The sequence below is a fragment of the Microtus oregoni genome, unplaced genomic scaffold (assembly GCF_018167655.1).
Source record: "Microtus oregoni isolate MIOR12 unplaced genomic scaffold, Mior012 000000F_ref0000247, whole genome shotgun sequence".
Classification (NCBI taxonomy): Eukaryota; Metazoa; Chordata; class Mammalia; order Rodentia; family Cricetidae; genus Microtus; species Microtus oregoni.
The window spans coordinates 11,671,246-11,687,546 of NW_024543059.1; the positions used below are offsets into that span (position 1 = coordinate 11,671,246).

General features: G+C 50.1%; 1 protein-coding gene across 1 annotated transcript in view; it reads left to right on the forward strand.

Moving 5' to 3' along the window:
* The window catches only part of LOC121452242 (cell migration inducing hyaluronidase 1), a 142,343-nt gene that overhangs the window by 65,477 nt on the left and 60,565 nt on the right, over positions 1–16,301 (forward strand). Inside the window, exon 2 of the mRNA XM_041658199.1 lies at positions 13,524–13,633. Within this exon, the coding sequence (XP_041514133.1) occupies positions 13,524–13,633 (110 nt within the window). The remainder of the gene's footprint in view (positions 1–13,523; positions 13,634–16,301) is intronic.

Here is a 16,301-nt window from a genome sequence, read left to right on the forward strand (position 1 = left end):
AACCGAATCTCACTATGCAGTCTGGGCTGTTCTGGAACTTGCAATCCTCCTACCCCAGCCTCCTAAATGCTGAGAGTCTGGGCGTGAACCACCGTACCTAAGTGTTATCTGAAGTTCTCTCCAGCGCTCCCTTAGGCAGAAGATACAAGCCTGTTTATTGTATTCCTACCTGTTAGAGTGGAGCCTCATCCCGAAAGCATGAAGGGAGGTGGTGGGGAGAGTAGGGAACGGGAGAGGAAAAATAAACCCACAAGATAATATCATAAAACAGCATGAATGCTCCTGTTTAAAAGAAGCCTGTGGAAATTTCCCAGGCTCACAGAGCTGCTGTGTGGCACACGCTGGGTGCAAGCCCCTGTTAGCAGGCAAAGTTCCTCCTCCCCAGTCTGTTGAACCTTTGCCACGTGCTCGCCTGGATGCTTCCCAGTCCTTTGAGAGTGGTTCTGCAGCTACCAGCGCCTCTCAGCTTGAGGAAGCTGGAGAACAGAGAGGCACAGGAGCCAGCCTGACCCGCCTTTAAGCTTCTAACACATGTGGTTTTGTTTTCTGTGGGCTTCAGGTTCCTGCAGTCAACTCAACCATGGTCCAAAAATATCAGGTAGAAAATTTAATAAATACGTAATTCATATGTTTAAAATTGAACAACACTGCCAAGAGTCGTGTGATGATATCTTCGGACATCCCATTCTTTGTTGCCAAGAACATCTCTTAATTCAATGTATCTACATTGTGTATGCTATACACCTGTTAGCCTCTTGGCAGCCATATCAGTCTCTTGTCATGGAATTAGAGTGCTTATACCCAGATGACCCTTCATGTATTTCTAATGGCTCCCAAACTCCCTTTAGCGTAATGTGTGTAGTAATGAGGGCCGCTTGTTGGTTCCCGGCTGCTCAGCCCAGAAATAATCACACAGAAACTATATTATTTAAATCACTGCTTGGCCCATTAACTCTAGCTTCTTATTGGCTAACTCTTACATCTTAATTTAACCCATCTCCATTAATCTGTGCATCACCGTGAGGTTGTGGCCTACCAGCAAAGTTTCAGCACATCTGTCTCCAGTGGCAGTTCCATGGCTTCTCCTTGACTCTGCCTCCTTTCTCCCAACATTCAGTTCAGTTTTCCCCCACCTAGCTAAGTTCTGCCCTGCTATAGGTCCAAAGTAGTTTCTTTATTCATTAATGGTAATCACAGCATACAGAGGGGAAACCCACATCAAATGTGCACACAGACTTTGGAGCTGTCTGTGGTCTCTGGCATCCACCAGGAGACTTGATCTTTATCTTTATCCCACAGATACGGGGAGCTCCAGCTCTAGGGCCTGCCCAGTCTTGCTCAGTGAGTAAGTTGTACAGTAGATCTGAACCAAGGATGCCTGCTTATCACAGCATCTGGATCGTCTGTTGGGGTTTTCAGAGCAAAGCTACCCTCTTCTTTAGTCCCCGGTATTGCTTTATAGGGACTGCCTAGAACAGCAGAGCCAAAGCCACGATGTGGCATGGCATATGTGTTCACAACTGGCTAAGACTTACCGCGAGCTCCTCATGACATACGCAGCGACAAAGATGCAGCTCTAAGGGGCTCTGAGCACAAGCAGCCTTACACGAAGGGTCACACCCTGCACTGTTCTTTGCTGTGAAGTTCTAGAAGAGACAAAATGGGTGCTCTTCTTTGATACTTTCAACTGGAGAAGTGGCTGCCTTCCGTGGGTAAACTAGACTGAGCCAGGACTTGAAGGAGCTTGGCGGAACAACAGCCTTGTTCTGTACCTGCCTAGGCCTTCGGTTACTTGGCACAATGGATTTGTCCAGACTCAAAACACACATCTGTCAGCTCTTGTGTGTCTTATTCATGTGGTGAGTTTTGAAGTCTCGTGTACACGGTGTGTGTCAAACACGCTAGAAACACAAGTTGCTTCACTCTGCCTGGAAGTGCCTTCAAAAATTTAGGTTGGTTTTTGACTAGGTAGAAACATGGATAGTTAGCTACATGAAAGGCCAAATACAGCATGGTGTTGCTAGTAGTAGCAAGTGTGGCCAGTAAGGGTTCACTGTGAAGTGCTTGGCTGGTAGTAGCAAGTGTGGCCAGTAAGGGTTCACTGTGAAGTGTTTGGCTGTATATTTGAGCGTTTCGCAGTGGAATGTTGTATTGATGAAGGAAGCGGTTGTTTGGAAGTTTGGGGTCTTCTGGTAGCCAGGGGCAGGAGATCCCGGAGCAGGGGACAGACAGGGAGCTTCTGCAGGCAGCATCTATGTCTTGTGTTTTCCAGTCACAACCTCGTCTTCTTAAGCAAGTGTTAAAATACTAAAGTACACACTTCCCCAGGAAGATAAGACTGAGGCCCAGAGCCTTGCCATTTCCAGCCATGCCTTGCCAAAAGTCATTTTTTTCCTGAGAACGTGGGTGTCTGTTGCATAGCCCAGGGCCTGCGAGATGGGATGCAGGTAGCACAATAATGCCAGGCTCTGAGGGAAGCAATGGCTTCTGTTGTAGAGCACCGCTGGCCAGCTTCCTCTCCAGGTATTTGGCGTGGTTGAAAACTGTGGCAGTTACTACAAATAAATAGTGTAGGGAAGACAAACCTCTCAGATCAAAGGAAGTACTCTGGGTTGGGCTTGGGCCCAAGGCAGGCGTGCCCTTTGGCACCCACTGCGGCCGACAGAGGGAGGCGCGGAGAGGCCTATCTGCTGTGCAAACATTCCCTGTCTCGGCCCTTCCTGGGTTTGTGAGAGTCTGAGAACAGTAGCCTGGAGGGAGGCTGGCTCTCTGAACTGCTGCCAGGCCTGTTAGGTCTGCCTCATGACCTTCCAGCTTGCCTGCACAACCCAACAGGGGCCAGCAGGGGCCTCTGGTTCTGACCCAACTGGAAAGGCTTCCTCACGGGTGCATGCCTGCCTCAGCACTCTGAGGACCCCTCTCTCGTCACGACCTTGGGAGGCTGCTCTGACTAAGCTCTTTTGCCACATGTGTGGTAACGCTGATGATAGAAGTGATGCTATCGGGAGAAGGGCGGGGACCACAGAGTTGGCACGACAGCAGCCGGCGGGACAAGAGGAGCAAGAAAGGTGCCTCTGGGGCCAGCAAGTTGAGTTCAGTGTGCACAGCCACGCCTAGGGATTGCCACTCAGTGACCTGGGGGAAGCTTGCGCGTGATGCGGAGGCCACTGATGGCAGAACCCGGTTCTGAGTAGCTTTACAGCTGGCCCGGTTCCTCCCCCTCATAAGCTTCACACAATCCTGATCTGCTCCACGTTTGTAAAGAAAGCAACCGAGATGCTCGAGGGGTCCCGAGGGCAGGGTGGGAAGAAGGTGTCCACGAACGTTCTGTAAGAACTGGGGTGAGCGCTGAGCACCCAGGCTGGGGGTGGGGATGGGGGAGTGGGAAAGGATATTAGGTAATGGGAAAAACACTGAAAAGATCCTAGGGAAGCACAGGTTTCACGTTGTCAAGGAAAAGTCCAGCAGGACAGAATAGCAGGAGCAGACGCTGGTGTGTGGGAAAGACCAGAAGATCTTAAGTAAAACTCTTAGGATCCGCCCTGGAGGTCTGTGGAAGCTGTAATGAGGGGTGGGGTGGGGGTAGGATGTAAACGGTTCTTGCAGAAAATTATTATCTTGCTTTTCTTTTCACTTCTTTTCTTCCATGGTATTGAGAGTTAAAACCAGCCTTCTCCACTGAGCTATGGCCCCTGCCCCCAACTTTTTAAATTTCAATTTTATTTGATGGCAAGGCCTCTAAGTTCTCTGGCTGGCCTCAAACTTACAGGTCGGCAGGTCAGTCCCACCGCGCCCGGCAACAGCGCTGGTTTATTGCTTTCTGAGGTGGCCCACATTTCTTGGGGGACAGGCATGCTGCATTTCGGGAGAGGAAGTCTTTTGTGCCCTTTTTATGAGATCAAAGAAACCTGAAAGAACTTTCATCTTGCTTTCCCTCTGGCTCCCTGCTAGTCAGGACCGTTCCCATAGCGAATGTCAGAAACACAATTTGCGCTGGCTTACACGAGGTAGTAGGAACATTACCTCATGCAATTGAAAACTCCAAGGATAATATTAGCTTCAGGAATAGTTGGATCTGGGTGTCCCAGGGTTGTCCCTTTCCATCTCTATGCTCCCCTAATAGCGGACTGTGTGGTGACCCTGATGGCACTTTGCTCTCATGGCGTTGAAGCAGGCACTTGCCAGCCACATTGGGATGAGAACCAGTATTTTCAATAACTCCAGCCCAAGGCGTCTTCCTCTACCGGGGCATGCAGCCATCTCTCAATGAGCCCAGCCAATAGATCCACTCACGGATTACCTCCGGAGCCCATGCAGGTGGCCTCGCCCCATGCACACACATCAGAAGATCAAGAAACAGAGGGCAAGCCAAGGCCCCCCCCCAGCATGCTCTGCGACTTAGGAAGCCTGTGGCCTGGTGCTGTCCTTCCTGAACTCTTAGTCCCGCCCCTTCCTGCCCAGCTCCTTTACTTCCTTCACATGAAACACAGTATGCCCTTCCACCAACCTCTGAGGCTTCAAATTAATCACCTTCATTCCATATCGCATCTGGACCTTCGTCTGATGACGTCCTCGCCCTACGCACATGCTCACTTATCCCCTGAGTGTATGTATGTGGCTGCTGTCCAATCTGCTCCCAGAAGCATTCTGCTTAATTTGCTTGTTGACTGGTTGGTTTGTTTATATTTTTGGAGATGGGTTCTGGATAGGGATCCCTAGTTGGCCCCAAACTTGTAGCAATCCTGCTTCGGGTTCCTGGATGCTGGAATTGCAGGTGTTGAGCCTGCCCGGACTAGCTACTTCGTAGTGTGAAGGAAGTTCAGTATGGTTGTCTAAATGCCATCATGAGCCCTTTCTGTGTTTAAAGAGGTTTCAGCCCCTTGGGTGCTAAATACACATGACACATGACAGTGTCAGGGCTCAACTGAATCGTAGGATATCCGCTAGTGTGCACAGAGACCTGGAGATCTGTTTGCTCTGAAGCCCCTGGCATATTAGTAGTCCGTAGTATTGGTGGTTAAGGGAAAACTCTTTTCCTTTGTTTGGGTAGAAAAAAAAAAAAACCTCTTCCTTTTTTCACTGTGCCTGTGAGGGAGTCTGCCTGCATCAGTATCCAAGGGCAGGCAGGAGACTGGGCCTGTCCAGGAACTAGATCTCTGGGGAATCAGAGAGGAAATGCATTCTTGTCAGCTCTTTACAGTGACAGCTCTCTCTCAGGCTCTCTCTCTCTCTCTCTCTCTCTCTCTCTCTCTCACACACACACACACACACACACACACACGAGATGAACAGCATGTCTCTCCAGCCTGATGGGAGGTGACGGGGAGGGGCACTTGGCAGAAATCTTCCTTGAGCCTCAGAAACAAGCAGGCGCGCACAGGGCACTCTCAAGCCAGGAGGAATACTGACTCAATGGCGGATGCTAGGATTTTCACTTAGAACTACAGCTGATGAAGTGTTTACCGCCGCCGTCTCTTTTGGAGCCAGCAAAGACATGAGGCCAGCGTCTCTCTCTGGCCCACAGGAACTCTCTGCGTTCCGTGATCCAGCCAGCTGCTCATGGCCTTATGTGTCCTGGCTGCAGTCAGTTTCCCCAGCGTGCCAGAAACATAAGCCTGCAGATGAAAGCTCAGGAAGCTGCAACTGAGGTCTAGGGCAACTGGCCTTTGAGTCCAGTGACAGCGCCTGTCTCCAAATTTCTGCTGGATTCGACAGACTTGTTAAGGAGGCGGAGGAACCTGGGCTGGGTAGTTCGACTTCAATTGAGTCACTTTTCTATACCCATTTGATGGGATGAGAAGACTAGAAAGATGCTCCCATGCAGCGAAGGACAAAAGGCCCTTGAGAGAGGCAAGCCACAGTGGAAAAAGCTGTCAAGTGCAGTACAGACAAAAGGTCAGAATAGGAGGGACTGTGGGGAGGGCCTTAGGGTAGAGGGAGCTCAGGTACCCATGCAGTTTCTATTACACAGACCTCTGTGGACTGAGCGCAGCATTCTAGGGGCTTTCCAATGCCCAGCTCAGGCTCCACCTCCATCCCAGTGAGATGCAGCAACTTCCACTGTGAGATAGGAGGAAGCTGCTACCCCTTCCCCCCCTTCTCCCCCACTCCTCCCCAGGGGATGAATGTCCCAGCACCCTGAATGGAGCTAGTGGTAACAGAACCAGAAACTGAAAAGGCAGAACTCTGGGAGCACTGGGTAGCAGGCACGCTGTGAAGTCCCCGGCATTTGCAGCTCGAGCTGGGGACAGGGTGTGTGCAGGCACCCAGCAGGTAGCTCAGCCATACCCCAAAGGGAAAAGACAACACTACCTACATGAGCAAGTGAGTCTCCAGGGGTGTGTCAGGCATCAAATATTGGGGAATAAGAAGGGAGCATTGAGATACCTCATTAACTTTTATAGCATGAAGTGGTCTCTGTAGAGAATATTGGAACTGCTGGGAGAGGCCAAGAGCCTTCCCTGCAGCAACCTCAAATTACCCCTAGCTGTTCTACAAGCTGACCTTGGACTTGGCAACTGTATCAACCAAGAACTTCCTCTCTTGCTTCATGATGTGTGTGGGGGGGTGTCAAATCCAACTTGAATAGGGAAGACATTATTTTCCACAGGTAGAAAGGAAGGCTTAAATGACAGAAGGAGAGCCGAAGGAGAAGAAACAATATTTTTATTTAAATGGATCCAGTCTCAACCTCAAAATTACACCCACCTGTTTTATTAAGAGCCTTGAACAGAGTCCAGAGTTACAGAGGGACGAGGTGATTCAATGAAGGGTTGGCAAACACATTGCTCATTCGGTGTTGGCTGGGCCGCCATTGTCTGCCCAGCCTGGAGCTTCTGCCTTCTGTTTTAAAGAACTGAGTTTTTGGAGTCCCGACACTCAGGCAACCATGCCCCAAAGTGAAAGGCACAGCAACCTCACAGATGAATGAAATCCTCAAAAGGGAAGCTATAATCAGGGGCCAGGGTGCTAGGGCAGTCAATAAAATACTTGCCACACAAACAGGGGGACCTGAGTTCAATCCCAGCATCCACATCGAAAGCCCATGTAGCCGTGAGTGCTTATAATCCCAGCAGCAGAGAAGCAGACCAGGGTTCCCTGGACCTTGCTTCCAGCCAGCTTCCCCTAATTAGTGAGACCTGGGTCTCTGGCCTCTTCACACAAGCACACATGTACACCCACATATGGGTGTACACACACACACACAGTCCATTCAGTAACCCATAGATGCAAAGTAAGAAGCAGAGATGGGGACTCTAGAGTCAGGGAGAACTCAGAGGTAGACACAGAATATTCAACTCCAAATTACAAAATGTGCAGAGGGGCAGCTGGGGTGACAGGTGAACTGGAGGAACATTTAGATTAAAGAGGCCAATCACAGACTCCAAGGCTCGCGGGAGGTAGGCTGGGGCCTAACAGATCTGCTCTCGTGGTGCCCTGTGTGTCTTCTCTGTGATGCTGAGTCAGGTGGGCAGGGTCTTTTTCTTCTTCCTTGATTTTCATCTCTCTCCCTTTCTTTTGGGAGTTGGAGTTTGCCTGACTGCAGGGGGCAAGCCAAGCCCCCAGGATTCGATAGTCTGAGAAAGCTAAAAATGTAATTTTTAAAATGTAAATGACCAGAGAAGTGGCCTTCTCTGGCACCCTACCCCAGCCTCTGAGGTGGAAGGTCAGCTCCTACCTTTTCTTGTACCCTCTCCTGTAAACAAGCTGGGTACATCAGGGGTTAGGACCCCAAGTGGCATGTTTGCCACAATGCATTAACCAGACAGAACCTTTGCCTGGAGCCCAGTGTGGGGATCCCATTAGGTCCTTTTGTGTTTCCTCCTCATTCCATAAACATCCTGCCCTAAGTTGCTGGTTCCTGCTGGCAGTCCTGGGGACAAGCTTGGAGGAAGCATTTCTTACTTAGAAGTACCTCTCAGCTCTTCAGTTGGTACCACCAGCCCACTACTGAGAGAGGGACCAGCGTACCAGCCCTGTTTAGCAATCCAGGTTGGCCGGTGAAACAAGACAGACCCGGGTGATGGTGACATACCAACATCGGAGGAGAGTCACCCTGGACCTGCACTGTGCCACACACCCTAGGGGGATTATCTCACCACACCCAACAGCTCTGTAGCTCCCCATATTGAAGCTCACAGAACTGAAGCTCAGGTTGCTACAGGACTAAGTTCCCACTCAAGTGGCCCATCAGAGGCCTCTCTTTGAACTTCTCTCGTAATGCCCCGGGGAATGTCAACACTTAGCCAACACCATGCCAGACATTCACCAAGCTGACACCTAACGACAAGTGTGTCTTTTTAACGAAATCAATACCCTGCACACATCATAGTCACCTAGAGGACTTGTCAGAGAAGGTTATGGGACCCTACCAGCACAGTTTCTGATTGGATAAGTCTGTAGATTTGGAAGTAAGTGCTAGCACCCATACTGACCCACATCGTTACCGTGAGTTCATTGCTCTAAAGAGACTTGTTGCTTCAGTATACATTGTCTGAATCACTAAGCCCCAAGGCTGGAAACCCGAGCTGAGCATCAGTAAATTGTTCAGGTCTGATGCTCACTGTGGCTGCCCCACCACACACAGCTGTAGGGTGCTTCACTCGCTTCCTGTTGCTAAGAAACTAAAGTCGGGGCTTGGGAAATAGCGCAGTCAGTAAAGCGCTTTTCACGTAAGCATGAAGACCAGAGTTCAGTTCCCAGAACTGGTGTACAATGTTGGAAGTAGTAGCACGTAGCTGTAAGTCTAACGCTGGGAAGGCAGAGGCGGAGAGATCCCTGTGAGTCATTGGCCAGACAATGTAGCCCAATTCTCGGCCAGTGAGAGACCTTACCTCAGAAGGTAAAGCAGGTAGTGCTTGAGGAATGGCATGGGAGGTTGTGCTCTTGCCTTAACATTCTTGCATGCATTCACACACACACACACACACAGAGAGAGAGAGAGAGACTGTATTTTTTATTTCTCTTTTATTGACACGGCCATATATGATGAGTAGATACTGAATTGGATGGAAAGCTCTAAACAGAAAAAGAAAAGAGAATTGTGTCTTGCAGGGAAAAGGGTTAGCCTCAGAACCAACTAAGTTGCATTAAGCAGCTGCTCTTACTGCAAAGTATCTGCTTTGCTGAAGGGTTGTGTCCATCCTTTCAATGTCGGGCTTTCTATGCTTAGTCTGTTGGGATTGGAGGGACCCCTGAAGACAGAGGTCTGGCTTACTTCTCCCCCGCACCCTCACAGTGCTCATGAGCACCAAGGCCAGGAGCGCTTGCCCAAGGTCAGGTAGAGGGGAGCAGGGTCCTAGAGCTGCTTTCCCCAGCCGTGCCAGTAAAGGCTGGGAAGCCTCAACCATGGCTGGTGATGGGGTGGTGGGATGTGAGGAGCTGATGCTGCAGAGGACCACGCAGGGGTCCCGATGCTGTGCTTAGGTGTGGGTGAGTCCGTGGTGAGGATTCCAGCCATTGTACATGTTCCACAGCACCCAGGCATGGCTTCTGCAGGAGGCTCCAGCGGGAATTTCCCAGATCAAAGGAGGTTCCTCTGGGGGAGGGAGCAAAGATGACAGATGACTATCTGAGCTCCTGCAAGGCGCCCCGGACTTGTGTTTATAATCCAAACCGTGGCTTGAGGGAAAACATAAGGGGAAAGGCATACACCCAGTTTTTCTGGTCCCTCCTCCCTCCCAAGCAAAGAACAAGGTGGTTTGTGTCTCGTCACTTGGATCCAAACATTCTCCATTAGATACTGGGTCAGGCTTTCCTTTATCTGATTCTGCTCAACACAAGTCACCTCCTGCTACTAGTGGGTCTCAGTTTGTCCTCCTGTAGAACGGGGGAGAATGTGATTAAGCTAGATCCTTGCTACTCAGAACACAGCCCACTGCCCAGCCATGTTAGCCTCACTTGGAAGCTTATTATCAAGGCTCAGTCAGAACCAGATATAGGCACATGTGTGCCATCCCAGCACGTGGAAGGACACATCGTGACTTTGAGACTGGCTTGAGCTATATAGACCCTGTCCCCCCCCCCCAAAAAAAATAAATGCTGAGTGATAGTACACATTTGTTCTAGCATTTGGGAGGTAGAGGCAAATAGACATTATGGTCAAGGTCATCCTCTGATATACAGTGAATTTGAGGCCAGCCTGCTATACACTAGACCCTATTTTAAAAAGGAAGGAAGGAAGGAAAGGAAGAAAGAAAGAGAAAGAAAGAAAGAAAGAGAAAGAAAGAAAAGAAATGCAAAACCAACCTCCTTAGATCTGCCAGGTGAGCATCTGCTCATGGAGGAGTTGCCCTGGTAACAGGTACGCAGAGGGAAGTGCAGGTGGGAGAGGTGTCCCAGTCCCTTAGTCTTCTGTGGACCGGAGATGAAGGCACAGTGTTTCATTTTAGGAAGCCGGTTTCAGGGAGCGGGGGGGGGGGGGGGGGAGGACTTGGCTTGGTAGAGCCACAGGGGCTCGGGTCTTTGTGACAAGGAGGCAGCTCTCAGAAGGAACATGCCCAAGGGGCCAACTTCATGGAGCACCCTGAGAGATGCCCAGCATCAGAGGCAAAGGGTTCCGACGGGCACCTCTCTGAGGGGCAGGCTGGACTGCTGGACTCCAGGCTCCTTTGCATTGATGTCTCCCACATTTCGTCATAGTAGATTATAGCAGTGAAGTGCTCTGAGAAGGGCAAAGGGGAGCTCCAGACTAAGGGACTTCCCAGGGTCTCAACTTCCTGTTTCCCTGCGATTCAGATCAGGACTCCATCTGTTAACTCTCCCGTCTCCTTTCTTAGGGTGCTGCTTCCAGACCAGGTGGCACCACAGGGTCTTTTTTTAAAAAAAAAAAATTATTATTTATTTATTTTTATTTCATGGATATTGGTGTTTTTGCCTGAATGTATATCTGTATGAGGGTGTTTAGATCCCTGGAACTGGAGTTTCAGACAGTGTTGATTGCCATGTCGGTGCTAGGAATTGAATCTGGGTCGACTGGAAGAGCAGCCTGTGCTCTTAGCTGCTAAGTCATCTTCCCAATCCAGTCCTGGATATTCAACACGCTGCTTTCTCTACAGATGACAACCTGGGACTCCAGGACAGCCATGGAAGCATGCGCAAAGCCCCTGTACCTGGGAGTCACGGACACTCTTGCTCCTCTGTTGATCTCTGAATCTCCAGGGCTGGTATGGCATCTGGACTTGGGAACACCACACATCTGGAACTTGGCCTGTTACTGTGAAGACGTATAATGCCCTGGGGTGCAGGTCTCCTGGGGAAGGACGTGATTCTTCTTACACGTCGATGGGGTTCCCACACTCTTGAGAGAACAAGCCAGCTGAGCCCATCATGACCAACGTCCCAGCAACCCTTTAGCTTGACCAGTGCACCGTCGACTGGCCTGCAGCTTCTGGCTGTTCCCAGAAGTCCCAAGCATCGTTCCAAGCATCGTTCCCTGTGAGCCGTTCTAATGCCTTCCACAGCCGAAACCTGCTTCAAGCCTGTCTCATCAACCAAGAAGCTGCATTCCCACCCTGCTGCCAGGAGTTTCAGATGAACACACTGTCCTTCTAGGTGAACGGTTCCCAAGAACGACTTAGGTGTCTGTAGAATCTACTGCAGCTGGACAGTATCCAGGTCCTGAGACCCTCCCTGTACAGAAAAGCCTGAAGGCTGTGCACTCTGCACGGGGTAGCTCTGGGCACAGTGACCTCTCTACTTCCTGTGGCTCAGACACTGGCAAGGACACATCTGAAGGTCTAATGTCAGGGCCCTGGACATCCTTCCCCTTCTGTTGGAAGTGTCCTAACATCCATCCACGAAGTGAAACAGTCTTTGCCACTTGACCTCAGAGGGGCTTGGGCTCTGTGCAGAAGTCTGAGATCCTCACAAGTTCAGCCGGGGAAGTAATCCCCCCCGCCTGGTGCCATTGCCCCAGATTCCATTACAGTGTGAGGGTACCAGTGTCCAGGATCAACATCCCTGAAGCAGGTGTCACAGTGAGCATATAAGGCTCTTAGGCAGCCGATGGCAAGCTACCTTTGACCTTTGCTTTTTTTCTAAGTTAGCTGAGACCTGAGAAGAGGGCTGTGTCTCCCCACCCCCACCCCAGCCTGAGGCCTGGGTGCACCACTTCCTGCCATCCCTCTCGTCTTCTGCAGCAGTCCTCCCTGGGAGTCATGGGAACCGTGGCCTCCCAGATACCAGAGACAGGTGCCTCTGTTGTTTTGGCAGACCCAGCCTGGGTCAGGCGGGGTGCTGGAAGGGAGACACACGGGCTTTGATTCTGAGCGGCTCCTTCCTCCCAGCCCACCTGTGCCGAAGATTCCCCCCTCCACCTGCCTCGGTTCGCTGAGCTGGCACAAAGAGCCTCCCTGGGCCTCAGGTCACGGGCATCAGATTAGCTACCGAGCAGGCCTGAGAGGCAGAGCTCTGGGAGCCCCTTTCTCGGGATAAAGTCTACTTGTTCTGGGCACAGTCACAAGCCTATTGGGAAGGACAAGGGGAGATGGTTCAGAAACTAGGGTTACCCCCTCCCAAAGCCCAGGTGTGGGAGCACAAAGACAAAAACCAATCTCTATGGTGTTGCTAAAATCCCCTTCCTGATGTTTATCCAGAGTCCTACAGTCACCTGCTGTGTAAGCAAACAGTAAAATAAAGAAATCACAGCAGATCTCTTAAAAACACAAGCTTAATAAAACAGAAATGAAATTGTCTCCTTAGCAGAAGACATAATAATAAGTCTGTTATCCAGAGTTACTTCTGGCCCCAGAGTTCTTTGTCATTTATATCACCGTTCTCAGTGCTTGGTTCCTACTATATGGGTGCCAGAGAGTTACTGGGGGTCCAGCCATCTTATCTGCATGCCAGCCAGCAGAAAGGCGGGAGGGAGGGAGGGAGGGAGGGAGGAAGGAAGGAATGAAGCCAGCAAGCCAGCCCTTTTTCCTTTCCCTTAAGGGCAATGGCTGAAAGTCTGCTTTATCGGTTGAACTTAATCCCAAGGCCTCAAGGAAACTGAAGAGCGTGCTGGCTATTCTAGGTGACCAGGCACCCAGATAAAAACCAGGGGTTCTGTTACTGCATAAAGAGAAGACAGATGGGTAGCACACACTGACAATGTCAAGTTCAAAATCAGCTTATCTACATCCCTGATGAGACAACCAGGTCCAGAGAAGGCCACACACCAGCCGAGATCACACAGCCAGCCTGTGGCATTGGATTGCCAAATTATGCTTAGTCTCTCTTATTTCTCGGCTACGTAGAAAGGCTCCATTCCAAAGGGAGGGAACTCGAGGAGAACTTAGCTCAGAGCTGCAGGACAGGGGCAGAGCGATGACCGAGTTGGCGTGTCCAGATCTGCCTGGCCCTGAGTCATGGTAGGTGAGGAACTACTCACAAGGTCTCCTCCGCTCTGGGCCCGTGGGGTGTGCCTCTCCTGATGTCCTGCCATGTGTCTGTCTCCAGCCTCTGTGTGGGTGATTCTCTATCTCTCCTGTAGGTGCTTACTGCGGGGATGCAATTCTGACCCTGTGCTTACGTTTCAGGGAGCATGCTGTCAGACTGAAGGCTGCTGGGAGGCACCATGTCTCCCTTAAGGTCGTGCTGGCCATGAACTGGCTCCTCCTAGTCGACTTCTCAGGGGCCACGTCGGCAGGTGAGATTCCACAAAACCCAGACCTCCCTCAGTTACAGTCAGGCTGCTGGGAGAGGGAGATCACAGGGAGTCTCTGGGGTAGGGTCCTTGTCGAACACTTTGGTTGCCGGCAAGTCTCATCCTGCCCCAGGTTTTTTTAGGAAATGACAGACTGGCCTAGAATCATCCCAGGTTGCAAGCTCAGCGTCTGCCCGAGCTCCATTGCAAGTGAACCTGGTTGGGAGGGTCTCCACGGAGCTGAGACTCACCTGACGGGAGTACCTATCTCTCCAGTGCTGGGCAATTGGGAAGGGGAGACACTGTTGTAAGATATTTTGAATTTTTAAAAGAGAACAGAAATTTGGAGTTTTATAGAAAAAAAAATCTTCCTTTTCAATGTGACCTGATAACATAAAATTTAAAGACTGTCCAGGAGAGTAAGGGCAGGGGCAAGGGGGCATTCAAATGATATTCAGCTTTCTATCTCTGTCTGGGCTACTCGGCTGCAGAGCTCAGAAGCCCTGCCCACTTCTTGTCATCAGATCAGGATCTGGGCCCCATGAAGTCTTCAGTCACAATGCTCACAATGCTCTGAGAGAGGGTTAGATTGTGTTTTTGTTGTTTTGTTTTACACACACCTATGAAGACCTCACAAAATATATATACATACATACATGCACAGACACATACATACATACATACATACATACATATATTAGACCTCACAAGATAGCCCTGGCTGGCTTTAAGTTCACAGACCTGCCTGTCTCTGCCCCTGGAGCTCTGGTATCAAGGCTATGTACTACTATGCCTAGTTGTTTAGTTTTGAGACAGTTTCTCTCTCAGTATGATCCAGGATAGCTCCGAACCTGCCATCTTCCTGCCCCGACATCCCAGGTGCTAACGTTAGAGACATGTGCCCCAGTACCCTACAGAGATCTGTTTTACTACCTCAATATTGTCAACTTTGTCTTTAAATAATTTGAATTTTTTTTCTTGTGTGTGAATTTTTTTTCTTCCTTGTGGTGCCAAGCTGATCTTTACGTGATTTTAAATTAAGATATTAGAAGCACAGGACACTTCAGCCAGGCTATAGGAAACAGCCATTAAAAAACTGGCACCTTCGGCAGGACATGGGAGGCACAGACACAAATCTTAGAAACTGGATGGAGATTTAATAACACTACCATGGCCACCATGCTTATCTTAAAATGCTATGATTATTCACTGAGTCTTAAGTTTTTCCGTAATAAAGGACCTCACACTGGGCTCTATCGCTTACCAGCCCACTGGAGGAAGGAAGCGTTCTACCTCCACGGTGGATTCTTACAAAACCTTCTCAATTCTTGGCTGATGTAGCAAGTAGGTACCATAATGTCAGTGTTCAGTGCCCGAGTTCATTCACCTGCTCATTCAAATAATAAGGCCAAAGTTGCATTTCGGTTTATCTTTTGGGTGATTCGACCAGAAGAGGAATATTCAGGTACTTCCTGAGTGTCTTCTCCAACATGCCAGTTTTACAAACAAACCCTTCGGAAGGGAGATGTGCCCTCTCTGGAGCCCCGTAGTCCGTGTTCTCTGAGAGAAGTAGAAATCACCTCTGCCACTCAGGCTTCAAGTAGCTGCAGCCTGCATTCCCTTATAGCCTGCTTCAGGAGGCCTCTGCCCTAGTCGGAGAAATCAGCGCGTTGCCATGGTGATGTTTCAGGGCTGGCACAGATGATTTTCAGCTGTTCGCTGATCCATATGTCTGAATACCCAGCTTCCACAAATACCCAGGGTCCACCAAATCCAGTCCTGGAAGTACTGTATCTTAGTCACAGCCTCGGAGCTTCTGAAGAGTGGGGTTCATGCTCCCGATGAAGGGCAAGCTTGTAGGACCAGGCCCAACAGGGTCAGGGCGGGATGCAAAGTTCGCTGCAAACTCGTATTCCTGGACAGGGAAGGACTGTGGGCTTGGCTTGGAAGTGAGGCGGTGAGACCTGAGGTACTGCTTGCTCACTTAGCGGGAGCCCATCCTCCCCAGGAGGTTTTTTTTTTTTTTTTTTTTTTTTTTTATTTTCGAGACAGGGTTTCTCCGTAGCTTTTGGTTCCTGTCCTGGAACTAGCTCTTGTAGACCAGGCTAGCCTCGAACTCACAGAGATCCACCTGCCTCTGCCTCCCGAGTGCTGGCTTCCCAGGAGGTTCTTGGTCTGCACCGTGGACACTGCAGGTGGCCACATTTGTTCTCCATGCTCTGAGAACTGACTCCTTGAGACAGAGATATCTCTCTTTGCATCTTCCATTGCACAGACCTGGAACAGATCCCCAGCAAATCTTGTAAAAATCCAGAAGTCTCCCCTGTTGTACTAAACACTCCGGCTCTTGAGATCACTGCATGCACGCTGGCCACTTTTGGCTTCAGACTACCTTGGGGCATGTTGGGCAGGAAGCTCAGCCTGTCCTCAGAACAACAGCAGGTGGTTCTCTACCCAGGGGAGCCCATACAACCTGCAAAACCATCATCTTCCTCAGCTCCTGGAGTTCAGAACAGAAAGAATAAGACTGCCCTGGACAAACGTAGTAACTGCCCCGGCTTAGTGGCCTTAGGCTGTGCCAGAGCCAGTATCTCTTATAGTAATGCTGCTTCTGTCACTTGGTGACACTTGCCTACAAAGGACATGTCCAGTGGTGAGGGTTAGTGCCCTG